The sequence below is a fragment of the Atheta coriaria genome, unplaced genomic scaffold (assembly GCF_025399875.1).
Source record: "Atheta coriaria isolate IRGN ID8LTWV9N9 unplaced genomic scaffold, Caltech_Dcor_3.1 hic_scaffold_10_pilon, whole genome shotgun sequence".
In the NCBI taxonomy this organism is placed as follows: domain Eukaryota; kingdom Metazoa; phylum Arthropoda; class Insecta; order Coleoptera; family Staphylinidae; genus Dalotia; species Dalotia coriaria.
Genome location: NW_027045452.1, coordinates 3371135 through 3392927, shown reverse-complemented (window position 1 = coordinate 3392927; position 21793 = coordinate 3371135). Strand labels below are relative to the sequence as shown.

General features: G+C 33.7%; 6 protein-coding genes and 2 long non-coding RNA genes across 11 annotated transcripts; all 8 read right to left on the bottom strand.

Moving 5' to 3' along the window:
- Positions 1-1333: 1333 nt before the first annotated feature.
- On the bottom strand, positions 1334-3455 carry LOC135800976 (uncharacterized). Its single transcript, XR_010550264.1, has 3 exons — positions 3231-3455; positions 3066-3093; positions 1334-1404 (listed from the first exon to the last, which is right to left on the bottom strand). It is a non-coding gene; the product is annotated as an uncharacterized lncRNA (long non-coding RNA).
- Positions 3456-5752: 2297 nt separating this feature from the next.
- On the bottom strand, positions 5753-6528 carry LOC135801501 (uncharacterized). The gene is made up of 4 exons (XR_010550374.1): positions 6148-6528; positions 6046-6096; positions 5833-5945; positions 5753-5780 (listed from the first exon to the last, which is right to left on the bottom strand). It is a non-coding gene; the product is annotated as an uncharacterized lncRNA (long non-coding RNA).
- A 200-nt stretch (positions 6529-6728) lies between these two features.
- Positions 6729-9281, bottom strand: LOC135801496 (serine protease snake-like). Of its 2 annotated transcripts, XM_065315018.1 has the most exons (7): positions 9134-9281; positions 9015-9074; positions 8036-8083; positions 7797-7975; positions 7635-7741; positions 7157-7580; positions 6729-7097 (listed from the first exon to the last, which is right to left on the bottom strand). In XM_065315018.1, exons 1-7 carry the CDS (start codon positions 9207-9209, stop codon positions 6927-6929), a joined length of 1065 nt encoding a protein of 354 aa, XP_065171090.1. In that variant the 5' UTR covers positions 9210-9281; the 3' UTR covers positions 6729-6926. The 2 variants fall into 2 exon arrangements, with proteins under 2 accessions (XP_065171090.1, XP_065171091.1); XM_065315019.1 differs by lacking the exons at positions 9015-9074; positions 9134-9281 and adding an exon at positions 8152-8328.
- Positions 9282-9367: 86 nt separating this feature from the next.
- On the bottom strand, positions 9368-10406 carry LOC135801500 (serine protease snake-like). Its single transcript, XM_065315022.1, has 4 exons — positions 10352-10406; positions 10194-10300; positions 9717-10140; positions 9368-9661 (listed from the first exon to the last, which is right to left on the bottom strand). The coding sequence occupies exons 1-4, from the start codon at positions 10352-10354 to the stop codon at positions 9485-9487; spliced, it is 711 nt and encodes a 236-aa protein (XP_065171094.1). The 5' UTR covers positions 10355-10406; the 3' UTR covers positions 9368-9484.
- A 540-nt stretch (positions 10407-10946) lies between these two features.
- On the bottom strand, positions 10947-12647 carry LOC135801495 (venom protease-like). The gene is made up of 6 exons (XM_065315017.1): positions 12489-12647; positions 12295-12354; positions 11978-12243; positions 11816-11922; positions 11338-11761; positions 10947-11278 (listed from the first exon to the last, which is right to left on the bottom strand). The coding sequence occupies exons 1-6, from the start codon at positions 12556-12558 to the stop codon at positions 11108-11110; spliced, it is 1098 nt and encodes a 365-aa protein (XP_065171089.1). The 5' UTR covers positions 12559-12647; the 3' UTR covers positions 10947-11107.
- Positions 12648-12958: 311 nt separating this feature from the next.
- LOC135801494 (serine protease snake-like) lies at positions 12959-14764 on the bottom strand. 2 transcript variants are annotated; one of them, XM_065315016.1, is made up of 7 exons: positions 14624-14764; positions 14438-14555; positions 14181-14372; positions 13947-14116; positions 13786-13892; positions 13308-13728; positions 12959-13247 (listed from the first exon to the last, which is right to left on the bottom strand). In XM_065315016.1, exons 2-7 carry the CDS (start codon positions 14505-14507, stop codon positions 13086-13088), a joined length of 1122 nt encoding a protein of 373 aa, XP_065171088.1. In that variant the 5' UTR covers positions 14508-14555; positions 14624-14764; the 3' UTR covers positions 12959-13085. The 2 variants fall into 2 exon arrangements, with proteins under 2 accessions (XP_065171088.1, XP_065171087.1); XM_065315015.1 differs by having other exon boundaries at positions 14612-14747.
- Positions 14765-15203: 439 nt separating this feature from the next.
- LOC135801493 (serine protease snake-like) lies at positions 15204-17483 on the bottom strand. Of its 2 annotated transcripts, XM_065315013.1 has the most exons (7): positions 17047-17483; positions 16707-16911; positions 16445-16648; positions 16208-16389; positions 16033-16142; positions 15554-15974; positions 15204-15495 (listed from the first exon to the last, which is right to left on the bottom strand). In XM_065315013.1, exons 2-7 carry the CDS (start codon positions 16789-16791, stop codon positions 15319-15321), a joined length of 1179 nt encoding a protein of 392 aa, XP_065171085.1. In that variant the 5' UTR covers positions 16792-16911; positions 17047-17483; the 3' UTR covers positions 15204-15318. The 2 variants fall into 2 exon arrangements, with proteins under 2 accessions (XP_065171085.1, XP_065171084.1); XM_065315012.1 differs by having other exon boundaries at positions 16707-17483.
- A 217-nt stretch (positions 17484-17700) lies between these two features.
- Positions 17701-21727, bottom strand: LOC135800776 (uncharacterized). Its single transcript, XM_065314096.1, has 13 exons — positions 21305-21727; positions 21054-21248; positions 20795-20889; positions 20621-20730; positions 20135-20555; positions 19915-20084; positions 19717-19864; positions 19338-19539; positions 19080-19271; positions 18807-19018; positions 18622-18728; positions 18143-18563; positions 17701-18084 (listed from the first exon to the last, which is right to left on the bottom strand). Exons 1-13 carry the CDS (start codon positions 21399-21401, stop codon positions 17911-17913), a joined length of 2544 nt encoding a protein of 847 aa, XP_065170168.1. The 5' UTR covers positions 21402-21727; the 3' UTR covers positions 17701-17910.
- Positions 21728-21793: the final 66 nt, after the last annotated feature.

Genomic DNA, 21793 nt, shown 5'->3' with positions numbered 1-21793 from the left:
AAACACGTCTGAATTACCCGCGGACCGGCACGACACTGAGCGCAATCCACGGATAGTGCACGCCGTAGCCGAGCTAACACCGACGCGACAGTTCACGATAAGAAAGCAAGAGATGCGCAAAACCGATGCGCCCATGGCGCGCGACCTTGTGCGCGAATTGCAGTAGGCCCGATACCCACGATCTAAACTAAACGTGAATATGCTGCATGCGGTGTAAGAGGTTTGCAACGACGACACTCGAGAATCTTATGCGTTGCATTCCACGCGGCGGAAGCGATAAGAAAGTAAATTGTGTTTAAAACAAACACAAAAACAAAACAAAATTCTCGTGCCGAATACGAACGTTTATGCTTCTGCCATCTGTGAATGTTACACCTAGAAGTCCCGGAATTAAGATTGTTAATTAATGAAATATTGCGCGTATTTACATTACCTATTAAAGTGGTGTTTTGCAATCTGTATTAATCGCAAAATGTCTGCTGGAAATACGTTTTCCCAAGCTTCCACAGAAAGCAATAATCAACAAAAATGAATTATTTCATTGAATTATAATACTTCAATACATACAATCACACAAAAGTGCACAATTTTGTCATTTTTCTTGACGCAGAGCTGAAGGCTGCTCTTTTCTTGCGCACGCTAATTAAGGTTAAAATTAAAGATTAAAAACAAAGCGGTTTCCATTTACATATAGTATTGCAATTTTGTATACTAAGCTAAAAAAATAGTATATGAAGTTTCAAACTCGCTAAACGGCATTTTAGTTGAGTAATTCTTACGTTATAATTTATTTTTTATGAGACTTTCGAAATTTCCATTTCCGAATGTTATTAAAAATGGTAAAAGTGGAGCTTTTTCATATTTTACCTTGTACTTTTGTTCGCGAATATTACGAAAACTAAAAGTTATAGACAGAATTGAAGATTCTTAATCTACTACACTCGAACACCAGTAGGGCGAGACGTGAGAGGATGGCAACGAAAACACACAATTCTCGTGTCGTGTCGTTTGCTGATAAATATAGAAATAAACAATACAAATCTATTTTACGATTTTAACTTCATGCTAATGCCATCAATAAATGATATAAGTAGTAGTCCCTCAATTTAAATCACTTATTAAAATTAATGACAACATAAAATTCAATTTACGTAATTCTAAATTGTTATGCGGAAAGATTTCCCGATTTTACATCAAGTATTTAAGTGATATACAAATCTTACTAAGATAAGAAGTTGAGAACAATGTCTTATTGATCCTTCAAATTTCCATTCGTAATTTTCTGACAGAATTTTGTCATTTGGTACTAATTAATCTGAAATCTAGGAACTCTTTTTATAAATAATAAAATTATTTTACTTACCAGTTATGCAGAACCGTAAATCGAAGATATGTTGATAGATACTGAAATAAATGAGAAACAAAATATTAGTAACAGCATTTTGTGCTATGTTGAAGTGAATCTGAGTTCCATCGGAACCAGTTTTTACATTAAAATTTCTTTTATTCACATAGTAATGATAGGAATGACAATATTTACCATGTAGCACATTAGTCCATAATCATCTGCTGATGATATAAAAGTTTTTCACAAGTCATTTAATTATTGGCATTCAAAGAACATCACCGGCCGCCGCCCGACGGCAACAAACTCACAAACACGTGAACACACTAAAAACGCAAAATTTAGAATTACGAAGATTACACACGCTAGGAATAGCTGATAAAAGATGAAACACGTTTATTAACACTAATTATCAGGAAATATAACGCGATTTACCGAACTTATATCAAAGAATAACACAAGCCGAAAGTGTGGAATGTGTGCTCGTCGTTATCGCACCGATGTAACAAAACAAAATTCACTCGCTGTAATATTTTTAGTTTAATCTGCACTGTCTCGCCATCTGAAGATACTTTCTACCTACCTCACAAAAATACGAAGTGTTTGCGATTAATTGCAATATAAAACTAAATAAACAAAGAGAAACCAACGTTCTTGATTTTATATTCAAGTCAATAAACTTAAGTTTAACCGTCTGGTCTCGCAAAGAATGTAAATGTTCGTGGCGGTTACTTATAATCCAACACCACGCGCGATTTCAATTATTACGTGATTATAAATTATACTTTTCTTATCTAGAAAAAACTCAGTTTCAGAAGACACTTGTAAAATTAAAAAAGTAATTCACGTAAAATTAAATTAATATAAAATTAAACACAAAATATTATTCAGGAATTTATCGACTAATCAAAGATAGCGATAATTTTTTTTGTGATAGAAAATATCTTATAAACTAAAAGCGGGAATTTGGGAAATTCCTTAACTTAAAATTATTAATCTTCTTCTACTTCTATTCTATATAAAACAAAGTAATAAAATAATGTATGCTGGGTCTCAGCCATGCAAACAAGGCCGCGGCAATTTATGATAAGACTACCTGCTGCCCGAACGCGTAAAGCCGGCGCAAGAAAGACACGCGATATTATGCACAAATTTCAATTGGCACGAGACCAGCGATTTAAACTATACTAAAACACGAGCATAGCGAGACGTGAGAAGATGGCAACGACAACACACGACAATTTCGGGCGTTGCTATTCGCACAGCAGTAAAAAAAGTGTAAACAAACACAATTCTCGTGTAGAATGCCCACGTTTGCTGATAAATATAGAAATAAACAATACAATTCTATTTTACGATTTTTAGTCCATGCTAGTGCCATCTATAAATGATACAAGTAGTAGTTCCACAATTTAGATTAAGTATTAAAATTAATGAAAAAATTACATTCGATTTATGTAATTCAATAATAATATGCTGAAAGATTATACGATTTTACAAATATTTAAATGATGTATAAATTTTATAATTAGATAAGAAGTTGAGGAATATGTTGTTGATTCATGTCAAAATAAAACTTCAAATTACTATTCTTAATTTTCCTTCTGACAGAACTTTGTTATTTAGTAACATTGCAAAAAAAGCAATAAAACGTAGAACTAAACTGAATGCTAGGTACACGGCAAACAAATACTAAAAGAAATTAATTTATTTTATTTACCAGTATTTGAATGTCAATTTGGTAGATTCTGAAATAAATGAGAAACAAAACATAAGTTACAGCATTTCATGCCATGTTGAAAGAAATATGCATTCCGTCGGAATCCAGTTTTTACAATAAAATTTCTTTAATTCACATAATAATGATAGGAATGACAATATTTACCATGTAGCACATTAGTCCATAATCATCTGCTGTTGATATAAATGTTTTTCACAAGTTCATTACTTAATGGCGTTCACAAAACATTGCCGGCCGACGCCCGACGGCAACGAACACACAACACGTGAATAAACTAACACGGAAAATTTAGAATTACGAAGATTACACACGCGAGAAATAGCTGATAAAAGATGAAACACGTTTATTAACACTAATTATCAGGAAATATAACGCGATTAACCGAACTTATATCAAAGAATAACACAAGCCGAAAATGTGGAATGTGTGCTCGTCGTTATCGCACCAACGCAACAAAACAAAATCCACCAGCTGAAATATTTTTAGTTAAACCTACATTGTGGCGCCATCTGAGGACACTTTCTGGTACCTCAAAAAATTCATAGTGTTTCGGCGCGCCAGTTATCACGCATGTTTAGTTTTAAAATAGTAAAGCATCCAAAATATTTAATACGCATCACTACATAGTATAAAGTAAAGTCGCTTTTTTTTCCGGTCCCTTTGTGAGCTTAAATCTTTGAAACTACGCAACGGATTTTGATGCGGTTTTTTTTAATAGATAGAGTAATTCAAGAGGAAGGTTTGTATGTATAATAACATCCATTAAATAGTGGAGAAGTACTGTTATTTTTGAGGTTTCTAATATGATATTATCGCCACTACTCTTTGTGCGATAAGCTGTAGCTCTTAAGCACAGACGCGGTGCGTGTGGGTTGAAGTTGATCGGTTGATGTTTTTTGTTTGGGAGAAGGAAAGTCGCTTCTCTGTCTGTCCCTTTGTATGCTTAAATCTTGAAACTACGCAACGGATTTTTAAAAATTGCGGACGTAGTGTTTTCGGCGGTAAATTGGCCGGCCGCGGTTTCCTCTGTAGCACTTTGAATTTCCTGCAGCGATCGGGCACGCTTCTATTATATCGGAGCTCTCCAGCGAGGAAAAATAGCAATACTTAGGTAATAAAAAACGTTCTTTCAGCGACAACGTATCAGTACTATAAGTAAGTTACGATAAATAATTGTATGATAGTAGTTTTAAAATATAAATTAGAGGTATTTCAGTAAAAAAAAATGAATAGAATAGGTAGGTAAAAGAGGGTAATGGGGCCACTTAAGGAGAACTCAAATATAATTCTAAATTATAAACAAAATACTTATTGCAATCGCTTATAAGCATTGTTTACTTAAATACCTATTATTTTGAAATAACTTTCAGTCACTTTGACAATCAATTTTGATATTATTAAAGTTTAAAAACAGATTTGACTCCCATTACACCGACATGCGGGTAATGGTGGTCACCCTGGGGACAATCGGAATCAAACGAAATCTAGCAGATAATGCAAACATAATATTCCGCAAAGTCCTTACCCAGTGCATTTCACATGAGCCCATAGCCCAAATGAAGTACCATGAACCACATTTAATTGTTTTTAATCGTTGCACATTAGACATCAAGCCTAAATCTTCGCATCCATCAGTTCTGGTATAAGTCATCAGTGCCACATAGGAATTTCATAAAAGTTTTGTTACTTTCCTGCAGTATCGTTTCTGCATGAAGGCCATTGAAAGTAACAAGTTCACATTGCTTTTTATAGGCCATTTAGAGTGGACTAAAGACAAAATGTCCATTGGGAGTCGCATGACTGCATTGCCTACAATTGCACCATTGTGAAAACAAAAAATATTTCTTCAAAACATTACGTAATCTGAACTGTACATCACGATTTTGAATGTTTAACTAAGACTATATAAAAGTTTCATTCGAATATTGCAAGATATTCGCCAACACTTATCTTCTAATTTGCGTGGACGTAAAATTATCAAAGCGGAGCTTCAAAAATAAAAATATTGGCGTATCTCACGATACGCACCGATTTGCATGGGATTTTTTGGGGTAAGTACCTGGGGCCAGAACGGAGGTGCAGGAACGCTGCTTACGCGGTAATTTCCGTAACTATTATTGTTTCGTGGATATGGGTGACTCCATTACCCGCTGACTCTAGCTACCCCTACTCTCCCTATCTTTTGTGCGTTTTGCGATTGCTGGATTATCTTTTGCTTCTGGGTAAAATGGCAAGAATTTAGATATTTCTTTACTGCGGTACGTACTACGGGCAGCAAATGAAATAAACAAAACTACTACCGATTTTAATTACATGGGCTATATAATTTTATAAATTAATGTCTACAGTTTTTCTCTTGCAGTGTATTTAGTATCAGTATTGCAAACTGCGCTGTAGCCGCGGCTCGCCAGTTATTTAAGTAACCAATACTAGTAAATCAGTAAATTCAATAAATTCATAATTCCTTTACTGAGGCCAAACAATTGAATCAATCCACTTAATATAATGTGAAACAAGTGTGTAAACTCCTGGTTTATTCGTCAGCCCACATGGCTTCTTCTAAATGACGTACCTACCAATATATAAATTCAGCCCATCACTTCCTGATGAGGAATATCTGAACATTTTAATTTTAATATTAGCTGATTATCCATTTCCATTACGCCTTTTCCAATCACCATAACCCAATGCAGCCTAAAATAAAATATTCAGAAACAAGTTATTTGTAAAGCTTACATTTGCAAACCATGTGCGGATATTCTAGTGGATCTACATCATTTCCACCTACTCCCCAACCAGTAACAATATTATCTTCATCTTTCGTTTTTATTAGATTTACAGGAAAAGAGATCTCCAAAGCTAAAAAATATATGTAGCAGTGTATAAGAAATTAAATTCAGCCTTCTTCATCAAAATAATTATTCACAATAGTCAAAAGATAAAAATAAAAGTTTATTACAATTGTCTGCAGGATCTTGTTGTAGATGATCATTTGTCTGATTGGAATTATCTGTAATAACTATTTTAATAAATCATTATTAAAGAGTTAAAAATTACATACTACCAACTTTACTTATACAATAAACTGTCAAAAGTAATATATTTGCAAGTATTTTATACATTATTTATGAAAGATATCTACTTATTAAACACTACTGATGTTTAATTACATGACTTCATTGTTTCAATGTGAATCTGCGACTGAATGACATTGAAAATAGTTAATTTCCAAACCAGTTTATTTGTTCCACCACTTCTACACTTTGACGCGTTATTATAAGAAGATATAAGTTTTAATTTGTTAGGTATTGTGGTTCTTGGTTTATATTAAAACTAGCTTTAACCCGCAGCTTCGCTCGCGAATATCTAAAATAATGAAATTGCTTCCGTACGCGTCTGTAGTCACAGAAGAAGTAACAATGAAGTAGAATGGCGGGAAGTCTAAAATGGCTGACAGTATAGTCTATGGAAGCATAGTGTACAGTTCCATAGTGCAGTCAATTGGATTTGATGTTGACGTAGCCAGTTTGCAATACAGTGTGATAATACAGTGTGATGGTACTATAGTACTTAGGTTTGCGCTTCATTGCTGGAATGCTAGATGGCGTTAAAGTAGTCAAATAGCCAGATGCAGAGGTAATATTGGCTAAACAATTTCTTTATTATATTTAAATAATAATTTTTTTATTAAATAAAAAGTGGCCTATAACCATTCGGAGACCACTAAGAATATGTGTACAAATTGTCATGATGATTGGTTAAGTAGTTTTTGCGTGAAAGTGTAACAAACATCAGGACTTTCGCATTTATAATATTAATAGGGATGGAGTATATAAAATTTCACTGCGGCCAAACAATTGATTCAATCCACTCAATATAATATGAAACTCGTGTGTAAACGCTTGGTTTAGTTGTGAGTCCACATTTTTTCCCGAATGAAGTAATCCCAATCACTGTGAACCCTGTATCGTTCATTTTATTAGGTATTTGAAGAGGACCACCTGAATCTCCCTAAAATTCAATGTATTGTATTTATTTTTTTCTATAAAATACTTTATTAACAAGTATACCGAACATGTATCCACATCTCCCTTTCCAGCACACATCTGAGAATCGTTATCAACACCATGTTCCAATCTTCTTTCTCCAGCATTCAAATACGCGTTCTTGCACACGGTGAAATCAGCTTCTTGTAACTGCATCAGCTGTAAATGATCAGCAGTTGGACCATTGTAACTAGTTTCACCCCATCCAAGTGCGGACCATTTCGGATCTGCAATGTTTTGTTCAACTTGCAGGCAAGCAGGTATAATATTGTTTCCTAGTCGATCAACCGGGTGATCTAATTCTACTAAGGCAATGTCATGATATGCCGATGGAGGATTGTAACCCGGATGGACAAAAATCTGCAATGCGTTGAAATCTTGAGGGTAGGAGTAATTATCGTTCATTGCTGGATTTATATCGTCTAAGCGGATATACTTTAGTCGACCTCTAATTAACATCACTATTAACACAAAGCATACATTTTTAATTATGTTTACTTACAATATTGTGTCAATACAATGCGCAGCAGTCATAACAAATGTATCGCTGATTAAAGTACCACCACATCCCCATTTTACATTCTTCCATTCACCGTAACCCAAAGCAGCCTGAAAATTAAAATATTTAGTTTGTTTCTGATTCTAGAGTAAATAATTTAAGAACCATATGAGTATATTTATTCCATTCGGTGTTTTCTCCCCCAATACCACCTCTGCCTCCTATATTTTCTCCATTTTGTTGTCTTTTTTCTCTTAGTTTTCTTTGCATCTCTTCGAATCCAGGTTTTACTTTTCTGGCTTCAAAAACGTCAAATTTAATAAATCTTGGTTCCTTATTACACACTAAAATAATTATAAAATATTTAACTGACAAATTGTAATTGCTTTGTTTTTTCTTCTAACTTTCTTTGCTAATGTCTCCAATTTTACGTTTTCGTTCCACATATTCACCTGAAATTTTAGTTGTAGTGTAAATAATTACTTAAAATATTATAGTTAATTGCTATTAATTAGCTCACCTTCAGAAATACTTAAACTAATCACTAATGCTGATATTAAAAAGGAAAAAAACATTTTAAAACTTATGTTAAACATTTTCTACGACGTATATACTTCTAAGCAACATTAAATTCAATTGAAGTTAAAAAAATCTATGGTAGTGTTTTATAGTTTATACTGAACTATACAACACTTTAAACGATCATCAGAATCAATAGCATTAATTAATTCGCCTTCATAAACTTGTTTTTATTACACCTTAACGAATAAGCATGTTAAATTCCATAAAATATTGGATCTACTATTTATTCGATTAATCTACTCGTAATTTTCTAAATAACTCTTTATATTGAAAAACATCTTAATCCCTACTAATATTATAAATGCGAAAGTCCTGATGTTTGGTACACTTTCACGCAAAAACTACTTAACCGATCATCATGTAAATTTGTACACATATTGTTAGTGGTCCCCGAATGGTTATAGGCTACTTTTTATTTAATAAAAAAATTATTTTTTAAATAAAATAAAGAAATTGTTTAGCCAATAATACCTCTGGCTATTTGACTACTTTAACGCCATCTAGCATTCCAGCAATGAAGCTCAAACCTAAGTACTATAGTACCATCACACTGTATTATCACACTGTATTACCGACAGCTACGTCAACATCAAATCCAATTGACTACACTATGGAGACTGTACACTATACTTCCATAGACTATACTTTCAGCCATTTTAAACTTCCCGCCATTCTACTTCATTGTTACTTCTTCTGTGACTACAGACGCGTACGGAAGCAACTTCATTATTTTAGATATTCGCGAGCGAAGCCGCGGGTTAAAGCTAGTATTATATAAGATTTTAGAAATGATCTACTCACTTTGATGACTGATTTCTCCAACTTTTCGTTTCTGATTGCAATTTGCATGATTACAAGAATCTATAATTAAATTCTTAATAAAAATAAAATTAATTTATGTGTAAATATCATGTTTCTACCATTAGTATCACTTAAAGCAAAAACAATTGTGATTGTTACTATTAGAAACAATAATAATACACGGTTTTGATACATTGTTTACGGATTTAAGTTCTAGCTGCAACTGAAACATGTTCCTAGATTATAATTACTAAGAAATAAACCAGTTGTTTGATCTTACAATGGATATAATTATAATCTGTTATTTAATTAATTAATTATTCAAGGTCAACTTTAAGCAACATGATACATAGTTTTACTGTTCATCTTGTAATTTAGGTATTAATTTTATTCTGATCACTTTTACACTTTTACAGAACCGCAATATGAAAACCCAATTTTGCAAGTTTGTAGTTTTTTAAATTTTTGTTTCACTCCTTTTCAGGCCAAACAATATTTTCAATCCACTCAACATAATGTGAAACCCGCGTATAAACTCCTGGTTTATTCGTTAATAAACACGGTTTTCCAAATGAAGTTATGCCAATAATTGTATAAGCCTTCTCGTGTTTAGTATGCTTTGTTTGAAGAGGACCACCTGAATCACCCTGTAAATCATTAATATTATTATCATTTCAAATACATTTTAATTTATATTAATACCAAACATGTATCAACATTTTCTTTCCCAGCACACAACTGAGAATCATCATCAACGCCATGATCTAGTTTCCTTTCACCAGCATTCAAATACGATTTTTTACATATGGTGTGATTAGCTTCACGCAGTTCCATCACTTGCAAATGTTCAGCAATTGGGCCATGATGACTGGTCTCACCCCATCCAAGTGCAGACCAGTTTGGTTCAGTTATATTACGTTCTGTTTGAAGGCATGCTCTGTTAACATAGCTTCCGCTTGTTCTCACTGGCCTATCTAATTCAACCAAAGCTATATCATTGTAAACAGACGGAGGTTTAAAATCTGGATGAAGAATTGCGTTTGCTGCTGTGAAGTCTGAAGGCCAAGGTCCCACTGCATTACGTGCTAAATTTACGAAGCCCACGCGGATATACTTCAATTTACCACTGAAACAGTTTTATTAAAATACTAAGCCAGACGATTGGTTTTAATTGAATACAGTTGTGTTTCTATACAATGCGCAGCTGTCAAAATATAGTTATCGCTGATTAAAGATCCTCCACAACCCCATTTTATATCATTCGGTTCACCATAACCCAAAGCAGCCTAAAATATTAATACGGGAGTAAATAAAGAGGTTTTATTAAATTTTCTTACCATGTAAGGATATTCGCTTGGAGGTGCATTATAGCCACCGCCTCCCCCACCTCCACCTCCACCTCCGCCTCCTCCTCCGCCGCCTCCTCCACCTCCTCCTCCAGATCTTGGACTAAGAGCTACTTTACGAGTGTATTGTTCAGCATTGCACACTTAAACAAAATTTAAAATGACATGTATAATTGTTATTAATTGTTATTATTGCATTATTTGTGTTTCTACATACTTTGAGTGCTGATTTCTCCAACTTCACGTTTAGGTGCCACATTTTTTATTTCTATCACCAGAAATAATAGTAATATAAATGTAAAATGTTGATACATTTCTATAACTGTACTGTTACAATGATGAATTATAACTAACCGGCAATGGGGGCAATTATTATTTTAAAAATATGTAATTACTCTGGTTTATTGCGTTTACAAACTTGTTTTCTATCCTACCCGAGTTATTGTATTTCCGATTAATTCATTAGATCAAAACAAAGCAGTGCTGATGTATCTGGGAAAGAATGTTTGAAGGTCGTAGAGATCTATGCAATTTAATGAAGTTTAATGACGTCTAATTACTTATACTACACTATATAAGCACTAAATAAAAACACAGAATAAAAACAACTTTATTAATCCACTGATTATAATTTTAGAAACAAATATACTTGGAGCACATTGATATCTGTCAAATTTTAAATTAATTTATAATTTTCTTTAATTTTTATTTGGACATAGATTTTGATTTAATTTTCGATTTAAAATCTCACTCAGGCCAAACAACTGATTCAATCCACTCAATATAATGTGAAACCCGTGTGTAAACGCTTGGTTTATTCGTCAGCCCGCATTTTTTCCCAAATGAAGTAATCCCAATTACAGTATAACCCGTCCAGTACTTTTCGTTTGATATTTGAAGAGGACCACCAGAATCCCCCTAAAAATCAACGTATATCAATTTATTTTTAGCATAAAATACTTTATCAACAAATATACCAAACATGTATCAACGTCTCCCTTTCCAGCACACATCTGAGAATCGTTATCAACACCGTATTCCAATCTTCTTTTCCCTGCATTCAAATACGCGTTCTTGCACACGGTGTAATCAGCTTCACGTAATTCCATCACCTGTAAATGATCAGCAGCTGGACCATGGTGACTTGTCTCACCCCAACCAAGTGCGGACCATTTTGGATCTGCAATGTTTCGGTCAATTTGCAGACAAGCAGGTGTAAGGCTGTTTCCTAGTCGATCAACCGGGTGATCTAATTCTACTAAGGCAATGTCATTGTATGCCGATGGGGGATTGTAATCCGGATGGATAATAATCCGCGATGCGTTGAAATCTTGAGGGTAGGAGTTATCATCGTCGCTTGCTAGATTAATATCATCCAAGCGGATATACTTCAATCGACCTCTGATTAACATCATTATTAACACAAATCAAAAAATTTTAATTATATTTACTTACAATAATGTATCTATGCAATGCGCAGCAGTCATAACAAATGTATCGCTGATTAAAGTACCACCACATCCCCATTTCACATTCTCCCATTCACCGTAACCCAATGCTGCCTAAAAAGTAAAATATTTAGTTTATTTCTGATTGGAGAGTAAATAATTTAAGAACCATATGAGGATATTGACTAGATTTGGCATCCTCTCCACCAATACCGCCTCTACCCGATGGGTAAAATTTTTCTTCAGAATCGTCGCTGGTTTCAGAATTGTCACTGGCTTCAGAATCATCATCGGCTTCAAAATCGGCATCAATTTCAAAATCGTCATCGTCTTCAAAAGCATCTAGTTGTCTTCGAACCCGTTCAATTCCACTTTTACCGTTTTTTCTAGCTTCAGTCACACTGAATTTGATGTACCTTGGTTCGTCATTGCACACTAAATGATAAATAAATTATCCTTTTATCATAATTTTTTGTTTTTACTAACTTTGTTTGCTGATTTCTCCAACTTTACGTTTACGTTTCGCATTTGACTGGGCATTTGTTTCTGTCAATGAAATAATAAGCAGAAGGTAAGCAAAAAAGTATATTATCACAGAAAATATACGAATTAAATCAAAGTAGAATATAAACACAAATCAATTGGACTATTTCACTATTCAATTGCAATTACTCACTTACCTTTAACAAAAACTAAACTAATAACTATCATTATTAACAAAACAATTATGGTTGAGAAGGTCTGAGACATTTTTACAGCGCGTTTATTTCTAAACAGAATTAAATTCAATTTAAGTCAAATAATTCCCTGAGTTTACTGCTTTATAGTTGGCACGGAATTAGAAAACAGTTTCAATGACAATTATATTCATTTATATCGATGTATTTGCGTTCATAAACCTGTTTTTGTTGCACCTTAATTAAAATTTTAAATTCCACCGTGCATTAGGTGTATTAATTATTTGATTATATTAATTACACCTCCAATTTTTATATTATATGAATTTTTATGTTTCAAGACACCTCTGAATAAAAGTATTGGTAAATTATTCACAGATTGCCTTATAACATGCAATAAATCAATTTTTAATTAATCCTGAATTCAAGTATTTAAGATCTGGGGATAATTTGTTTGAATTATGACAAATATATTTTTATATTTATATGTTTATTGCATTTTTATTTTGCTTATTTTTGCATTCATTGTACGTCTCAGTGGCATTTGAGCTATAAAATTATGTAATAGTACGAGCAACAATAAAAAATTCCCAAGCAGTTTTATGCCCAAACAATTGATTCAATCCAACCAACATAATGTGAAACCCTGGTATATACAGCTGGGGTATTACCAATTCCACAAGCTTTTCCAAACGATGTAATTCCAATTAAGCTAAAACCCCCAGCAGCATTATTAATTTGCAGTGGTCCACCAGAATCCCCCTAAAAACATCACAATTATAATAACAATCAGTAAAATACATTTCTATAATTATCATGTACTTGACAAGTATCCTTATTTAATGCCCCTGCACACAGTTGTGTTTTGAAATCAATACCATTCTTCAGTCTTCTTTTTGTTGTTGAAGCGTAAGCATCTTTACAAGTTTCATTGGAGGATTCGTGGATGGTCACTTGTTGAAGGTGATGAGCTCGTTCACCAAGGAATCTCAAATTTCCCCATCCGGTTGCTATCCAGTCTTTCTTCGGTATTTCTGGATTAGTGTAAAGACATATTGGAAATACATAGAGATTGAAACGTGCTCGCCTGGAAAGCTCAAGCAGTGCAATATCATTATAAACGGAAGGTGCTTTGTAATCCGGATGGTTAATGATTTTAGAGACGTTGAAACGTTGTGTTTCAGCGTTATTGGTTGTACTATTAATATTTAAATCACCTAAACGGACATATTTCACGTCACCACTAAAATAAACAAAAAATTAATTGATTTATATTAAGTTTCTTTAAAGAAAAAATTACGTTAATGTTTTAGTGCAGTGTGCAGCTGTTAAAACATATTTTTCACTGATAAGACTTCCTCCACATGCCCAGGAAATATCTGGATAATCTCCATAACCAAGCGCAGCCTAAAATTTTTTAAATTCACAGGTTTGTTATTGATTTATTTTATACCAACATACCATATGTGTAAATGTTAGTGGTGGAGCATCGATTCCACCTACAACTTCCGGTGCTGGTGGTGCTGAAGAAAATTCACTTGGTGCTTCAGTGACGGCAGGTAAAGGTAAAGGAATTGGTTTAAGAGGAATGAGAACTGGTTGCTGGATAGCTGGATAATACTCCTCACATTCTAAAAATATGGTTAATATTAAATTAATTTTAAAAACATTAATTATAAAAACATTATTCCATACTTTGTTTACTAATTGTACCAGGAGGCAATTTTTGTAAGTCTTCTTTTATTTCACAGCACACAATTGGATGTTTTCCATCAAAACGACACCTTTTCGGCATGTTTTTTTTATTACGCACTTGTGCGATTGCGCTGGGACAATTCTCAATCCGTACACACTGTCCGGTATTACCATTATCTAATGTACACGTATCTATTAACAAAAATTATTTTAAACATTTCACACAATGCAATAAAACAATTAAAATATCTACTTACTTTCAAGGCATTGTACTAGACGGTGAGAAAACAGTGATAAAATCACTAATAAACAGTTTGTGAATAACATTATGAGTGAACACTTGTTTAGTTACCCGTTACAACATCTCTCAGACGACTAAATTAAAATTTGCAAAATTTTACGTTTAAACTTTAGATCAACTTGTACAGTACCTGCTTCCCCACCTATTCGAGCTGGACCTTTGTCGGACAAAAACAGGTTTTTCCTAAAAACCTAGCGTTGAACTATTGTACAAACTCAAACATCTGCTGTGGTTCACGACATGATGTACGAGTAAGTACTATTATTAGCATACTGATATCAACATCGGTCAGAGCAATAATTAATTATATTCATCATTAATCAAACATGTTAAAGTGATAATAAAGTGAATGAGTATTTAATGTGATAATCAATATATATATATATATAAATGAATTGCTGTTTGTTAGTCTCGCTAAAACTCGAGAACGGCTGAACGGATTTATCTTATCTTGGTCTTGAATTATTCGTGGAGGTCTAGGGAAGGTTTAAAAGGTGAGAAAAATTCGAATAATTGCCGGGAAAATCCTCAAAACAGCTCTTTTCTATAGAATAAAATTTGACATTGAGATTCAATCATAGTTATAGTTAAATAGTTGAATTCGAGATGGCGCGCTGAAGTGCATTATTCACAAAACTTTATATAATTAATTTCTTTAAATTAAAATTGCTAATCTTATTGATAGAATTGACTCTTACTATGAGTATGTCTAGAACAAGAGATTAAAAACGAATTACATTTTTATTAAACACTGCGGGAACGAAGTCGCGGGCAACAGCTAGTCACTTATATAAATGACCTGAAAGTAAAAGTAAATATACAGTATTTATAATATACTTAAGCCCATTCCGGCCAAACAATAGATTCTATCCATTCAATATAATGTGAAACGCGTGTATACACAGATGCTTCAACACCAATTCCACAAGCTTTACCGAATGAAGTTATTCCTATCACGCGATACCCTCTGGGATATTGCGGGTTTTTAATTTGAAGCGGACCTCCAGAATCACCCTAAAATACATAATAATAAATAAATGTTTGTAATATTAAAGTATAAGTAGTTAATTACTAGACAAGTGTCTATATGATCTTCTCCGGCACAAACTTGTGATTTATCATCAATGCCATTTGCTAATCTTCTTTTGGACATTGATGCATACGCTTTCTGACATGATTCAAATGTGAATAGACGCAGTTTAACTTCTTGAAGGTGATCAGCCTGTTCGCCATTAAAACTAGTCACACCCCAGCCAGTTGCGCTTAAATCTTCTCCCGGAATATTATTATCAGCGGAAATACAACCTGGGCGTACGAAATTATCTATTACTGCTTCTTTTGAGAGTTCAATAAGAGCTATGTCATGATAAACCGATGGTGCTCTGTAGTTTGGATGAACGAAAAGTTTAATGATGTCAAAATCCTGTATGTTTGCATCGTCGGTGTTTGATTTTAAATTCAAATCACCAAGGCGCACAAATTTCACGGTTCCACTAAAATTATAATAAATTTTATTTTAATATGTAATTTATTTGTTTTTTTTTAACTTACAGAGCGTTGGTATGAATGCAATGACCAGCTGTCAATACAAACTTTTTGCTGATAAGACTACCACCACAACCCCATGTGATTTGATCACGTTCACCGTAACCAAGTGCGGCCTGTAAAATTTTTTATTATTTTTTTATTTATTTATTATATTTAATTATTAATAGAGATGTGTTACCATGTGTAAAAATTCACGAGGAATTGCATTGTAACCTCCAACGGCGGATGTATGTGCATTAATATTTTCTTGTTCTGCTAATGCAATAAGCTCGGCAAAAGATAGATTTTTGGGCAATGGTGGTTCTTCAATAATTGGTTTCCTTGTGGTAACCAGTAATGATTCATATGCTTCAGCGCATTCTAAAATAATTGACCTTTTTAGTAAAACAAACATTTTAATGTATTAATTACTAACTTTGTTTGCTTATATCTCCGACATTCCTCCGATTAATCAATGGTTCAAGTAATACCTTTGAGTCACAACAAATAACCGGATGTCTTCCTTCAAATCCACATTGTTTAGGTGATGCTTTTCTGGATCGAATTAGTTCGATAGCATGTGGGCAATTTTCAATGCGCACGCATTTTCCTGGAGATCCATTATTCAACTCACAGGCATCTAAACAAAACAAATATTTTTTAGCAAAAAAATAATGTCTTATAAGGTTTTTGCATACCGTTTATTTGAGTAGATACACAACAATTTACCAAAACAATTTGGAAAGTGAAAATAATTACAGTGTAGAATTTTAAATTTTCCATTTTATCTCTAAGAAGATCAAAAACTTGAACACGTTACTCTTGCGTGTTATTTTATAACTGATTCGTATTTACTAAATACCATGACCATCTAGCTAACAAAACCGGTGGTGGTGTGATGACCTGCGAATTTGAACATCATTACGACCTGATTTTACGTTGTATACAGGGGCGTAGCTACCGCCGTATTTGCCGTATCAATTATACGGGGCCCCCGGGCCACGGGGGCCCCCAAAGTGTGTAAAGAAAAACCTTTACCTCCATATAAGGGCCTCCAAAAAAAATTTATACGGGGCCCCGACAAGGCACGCTACGCCGCTGGTTGTATATAATTGGTATAGCAACTGTTTGATTTGTTGTGGTAATAAAGAATTTATTAATTTAGCAAGTTGATTAATAATAAATTGTAATGCCTATACACAGTAGGCATGTTATTAAAACGTTGAGGAAAAAAGAACGCTGTAGTAAGTACTCTTATTATGACCGACCTTGATGTCCAAGCATGAGAACTTGTAAATTATTTTGTGTGTGGTTCTTTTATTTGAACTCGAGAATAATAAATGTTTTTGCAGAGAAAAAACTAAATTATTGTTTATATTAAAACCGCAGTAATTAAATTGAACCAGACAAATGATTCAATTCATTTTAACTGTAAATGAGTAATCATCAGGACTATGTGATATTTAAAAAAAATTCTAAAACTCTTCTTTTAATTGTTGAATCTTCTACTTGATATTGCAAATTTGCAATCACAGGAATCTAAAAAACAATGTAAAGTATTTCCTTAGTTGTCATTAATAGCACAGCATGTAAAAAGCCACTCATAGTGATTTCCCAGATGAGTTGTTAACATAAGTAATTAATTATATCAGTTAATAGATATTGATTCATGGTTAGATTCAGTCTCAGACATGCAAATAAAATACAAATTTTATTTACGTAAACACTTACATCATATTCATATATTTCTATTTTGGAATTCAATTCAATTAATCATGTGCTGTTGCGCATTTTAATTCTACGAATATGTATCGCCAGATTAACATTATCAGTGACAGTTAATAATGCGCAATTAATTAAATCCCAAAATGGAAAAACCTAAGAAATAACAGAGTTTTGTAATTAAGTTTCTGGCCAAACAATGGATTCTATCCATTCAATATAATGTGAAACTCGTGTATACACAGATGCTCCAATACCAACTCCACAAGCTTTACCAAATGAAGTTATTCCTATTACTTGATACCCTCGGGGATACAGCTGATTTTTAATATGAAGCGGACCTCCAGAATCACCCTAAAATAAATAATATTAAATAAATATTAGTAATATTAAAGTATAAGTAGTTAAATACCCGACAAGTATCTCTAAAAGTCTCTCCGACACAAACTTGTGATTTATCATCAATTCCATTCGCCAATCTTCTTTTAGACATTGAAGCATAAGATTTCTGGCACGATTCAAACGTGAATAGACGCAGTTGAACTTCTTGAAGGTGATCAGCCTGCTCACCATTAAAACTTGTCAAACCCCAACCAGTAGCGCTTAAATCCTTCTCAGGAACTTCAGACTCAGTGTAAAGACATCCAGGTCGCACATAATTATCAAACACAGCTACTCCAGAAAGTTCAACAATTGCAATGTCATTATATACCGAAGGTGCCTTATAATTCGGATGAAGAATAAGTTTTACGATGTCAAAATCCTGAGGTTTTGCATCTTCATTGGTAAGTTTTAGATTTAAATCACCTAGACGGACATATTGTACTGATCCACTAAAATTATAGTGAATTACAATGATTAATTGATTCCTTTTTGATTTTTGTGTCTTACATAGAGGTATGGATGCAATGAGCCGCAGTTAAAACAAATTTTTCACTTATAAGACTACCACCACATCCCCATATGATTTGATCACGTTCACCGTAACCAAGTGCCGCCTAAGATGTGAATATTCAATAAAATTTTAATTATTTAATTTTAACGAATTTTAATTAAGTAGTAATTAATAAATTTACCATGTGAAAAAATTCTTGTGGTTTTGCATCGACACCACCTACAGCGGATTTATGTACGCCTGGTAAAGGTTTACCAGCTTTTGCTGCCTCTTCTTCCCTTCGTTTCTCCCATTCAATTATTTCTGCAAGGGTTAAATTATCAGGCAGTGGTGGTTCAGTGGTAGGTGGTGGTTTTGTGGTAGCAGGTAAGAATTGATATGCTTCTTCACATTCTATAATAAAAAACGATATATTAAAACTAAGTATAAATTGTAATAAATTAATATTTAATACTTTGTCTGCTTATTTCTCCTACAACTCTTGTTTTTAATAACACCTTTGATTCACAACAGACAATTGGATGTTTTCCTTCAAACCCACATTGATTAGGTGTTCCTTTCCTGGATTTAACCAATTCAATAGCACTTGGACAGTTTTTGAAGTGCAAACATATTCCTAGATTACCATCAGTCATAACGCAGGAATCTAAATAAACAATTCAATCAATTATTAATCCAATTACACTGAAATTATAAAAAAATCATAACTTACCATTTAGTTGAGGTTGAGCTTGACAACACACCAAAACAAAAATTAAAATGCAAACATGTATAAAACAAAGTTTCAAAAAACCCATTCTGTGAGCAAAACTACAAAATGCGTGCCCGTTACACTTGAATGCAATGCAGTAACTGACTCGTCGTCGCAGAATACAGGAAACCTCTGGCTGACTAAACCGGTGGTGGTGTGATGACTAAAACCAGAGTATTATGGGATCATCACGACCTGGGTTTTACGCCAGGCCATGCTAGTTGTTTTAATCTCTTACATTGCAATCCAGATATTCAAGAATTCACAAGTTAAATTTTAAAAATAAATTTTAATACGTATACTCGATATGTTAATAAAACGTTGCAAATAAAATACATACTAGTAAACAAATAAAACGTAGTAAAATTAAGGACGACCTTGATGACCAAGCACGACAACTTGTTGACTTATTTTTTTCTTGCGTGTACGTTGAATTCACACTGGAAAACTCATTAAATTCTTGTAAAAAATTAAATAAAATTGCACACCTTATTTATTTGTATCTTTATAATAAGTAAACATTGTTTTGTTTAAGAATCAATTGGGCCATACGATCGATTCGATCCATTTTATATAATTTGAGACCCTGGTGTACACACCAGGACTATCCGATAATCCACAAGCCTTTCCAAAAGAAGTTATGCCTACTATAGTATAGCCTCCAATGAGATGTTCGTTTTTTACTTGTAAAGGACCACCAGAATCACCCTAAAATTCCAAAAATTTATTTATTCACTTTTTAAATAAATTGAAGGTACCTGGCATGTGTCCCTGTCAATACCACCAGCGCAGAGTTGACTATCATCATCTATACCTCTAGCCAACCGACGTTTATTTGTATCCTGATAAAATTCATTACATAGTTCATTATCATACGGATCAAGAAACACTTTTTGAAGGTGTTCTGCAGGTGGACCTGTATATTCCAAATTGCCCCACCCTGTAGCAATCAATTCATAGTACGATTCTTCTCTGTTCACTTGCAAACAAGCAGGTTTAATGAAATCATTAAATTGCAGTGCCTCACTGAGTTCAACCAGTGCCACGTCGTGATACTGCGATGGAGACTTATACTGGGGATGTCGTATTGTACGAAGCACTGCAAGGTCCTTCGGTTGAGCATCGTCAGTGGTCGATTTGAGATTCAAATCGCCAAGACGTACTTTTGTAATTTCACCTCTAGAAAACCACAAATGTACATGATGTTATATCTTATATCGATTTTCTATTAAAATTTTACTCACAATTCTTTATTCTTGATGCAATGCGCTGCGGTTAGCACAAACTTCTCGCTAATTAAACTTCCGCCGCAAGCCCAGCGGGTCTCATCGCCGTCCGCATAACCAAGCGCTGCCTGTTTACCGTAAGAGACTTTTAATTATCACCTGTAAACAGCGTGATTATTGGATGTTACGTACCATGTGCGGAAATTCCTTTGCGAGACTTTGAAAGCCGCCTATGAGGGCGCCGCTGCCAAACCAGTAGCTTCTGCGTGGGTACCATTCTTCACATTCTAGATACAAAATAAACTATTAATTAAATCTACTGCTATAGGTTTAGTCGTAAACAAGAAAAAAAGATAAAAACCCAAGTCAAGGTTTTGTATTAGTACTAGATTTCTGATTTGAATTAGAAAGGATGTGACTAAATGGAAAATTTATTTTGATTGCGAATTACTTGATTTGCTCTTGTCTCCCACACGGGGTTTTTCAGAGTTTTCTTCGTTTGGATCACAGCAGATATAAGCAATGTATCCGCGCACCCAACACAAACTTTTGCGTTTGTCTGCTCGGTAACGTTGGAGACCACTTGGGCATCGTCTTAAAGGTGTACAGACTCCTGATTCTCCACTGGGTAATTTACATTTTGGTACTAAAAGAACAAAATTTATAATAAATTTTAATATATATTTAATATTTAATAAATACCATCTCCTTCTCCATTTGGAAATTGTGTTATCACTAAATCAAGGCACAAAAATAACACAAACACTAAACACACTCTAAATAACCAATCCTTTGCCATTATTTAACTGTTAACTACACTGTCAATTTAATTCACTAAACCGTTTTTATATGAGGAGAAAGTTTAATCTTTGAGTCAATTTATTTGAATTTAAATTTCCGAATAAAATTACTAACTTTTTGGGAATCACATACACATACAAAATGAATCACTTGTAAACAAATATTACGTAGAAGCGGCAACTTTACGAATGAATTCGAAACGCCGGCTCACACCAGGTTATATCGATGATTATTTTGCGCCCGGCAAGTTTGCGCATATAGACGAGCCATGCCTACTGCCATAAACTAATTTTTTGCTTCTTTGTGTACCGCTTTGCTCGCATTGCTCACCTTTAGCCAAGCAACGAGTGAGTAGTCATCAACTTCCTTTGCTCGCCGTGCTTTTTGTTC

Bases quoted from the DNA above. Each gene is read 5' to 3' on its own strand.
- LOC135800776 (XM_065314096.1), bottom strand. From the start codon at position 21,401: ATGGCAAAGGATTGGTTATTTAGAGTGTGTTTAGTGTTTGTGTTATTT. The intron at 21,249-21,304 runs GTATTTATTAAA...TTGTTCTTTTAG, and splicing joins TCCAAATGGAGAAGGAGATG to TACCAAAATGTAAATTACCC. The intron at 19,019-19,079 runs GTATTAAATATT...TTTTTATTATAG, and splicing joins AGGAGAAATAAGCAGACAAA to AATGTGAAGAAGCATATCAA.
- LOC135801494 (XM_065315016.1), bottom strand. From the start codon at position 14,507: ATGTTATTCACAAACTGTTTATTAGTGATTTTATCACTGTTTTCTCAC. The intron at 14,373-14,437 runs GTAAGTAGATAT...TTTTGTTAATAG, and splicing joins TCTAGTACAATGCCTTGAAA to ATACGTGTACATTAGATAAT. The intron at 13,729-13,785 runs GTAATTTTTTCT...TGTTTATTTTAG, and splicing joins CACTGCACTAAAACATTAAC to TGGTGACGTGAAATATGTCC.
- LOC135801500 (XM_065315022.1), bottom strand. The intron at 10,141-10,193 runs GTATTCAATTAA...AAACTGTTTCAG, and splicing joins CATTGTATAGAAACACAACT to TGGTAAATTGAAGTATATCC. The intron at 9,662-9,716 runs GTATTAATATAA...AATGATTTACAG, and splicing joins AAAATGTTGATACATGTTTG to GGTGATTCAGGTGGTCCTCT.
- LOC135801495 (XM_065315017.1), bottom strand. From the start codon at position 12,558: ATGTCTCAGACCTTCTCAACCATAATTGTTTTGTTAATAATGATAGTT. The intron at 12,355-12,488 runs GTAAGTGAGTAA...TTTCATTGACAG, and splicing joins TAGTTTAGTTTTTGTTAAAG to AAACAAATGCCCAGTCAAAT. The intron at 11,279-11,337 runs GTATATTTGTTG...GTTGATTTTTAG, and splicing joins GAGACGTTGATACATGTTTG to GGGGATTCTGGTGGTCCTCT.
- LOC135801496 (XM_065315018.1), bottom strand. From the start codon at position 9,209: ATGTATCAAAACCGTGTATTATTATTGTTTCTAATAGTAACAATCACA. The intron at 7,976-8,035 runs GTTAGAAGAAAA...TAATTATTTTAG, and splicing joins TGGAGACATTAGCAAAGAAA to TGTGTAATAAGGAACCAAGA. The intron at 7,098-7,156 runs GTATACTTGTTA...ATTGAATTTTAG, and splicing joins GAGATGTGGATACATGTTCG to GGAGATTCAGGTGGTCCTCT.
- LOC135801493 (XM_065315012.1), bottom strand. From the start codon at position 16,791: ATGGAAAATTTAAAATTCTACACTGTAATTATTTTCACTTTCCAAATT. The intron at 15,975-16,032 runs GTAAGTTAAAAA...TTATAATTTTAG, and splicing joins TGCATTCATACCAACGCTCT to TGGAACCGTGAAATTTGTGC. The intron at 15,496-15,553 runs GTAATTAACTAC...TATGTATTTTAG, and splicing joins ATCATATAGACACTTGTCTA to GGTGATTCTGGAGGTCCGCT.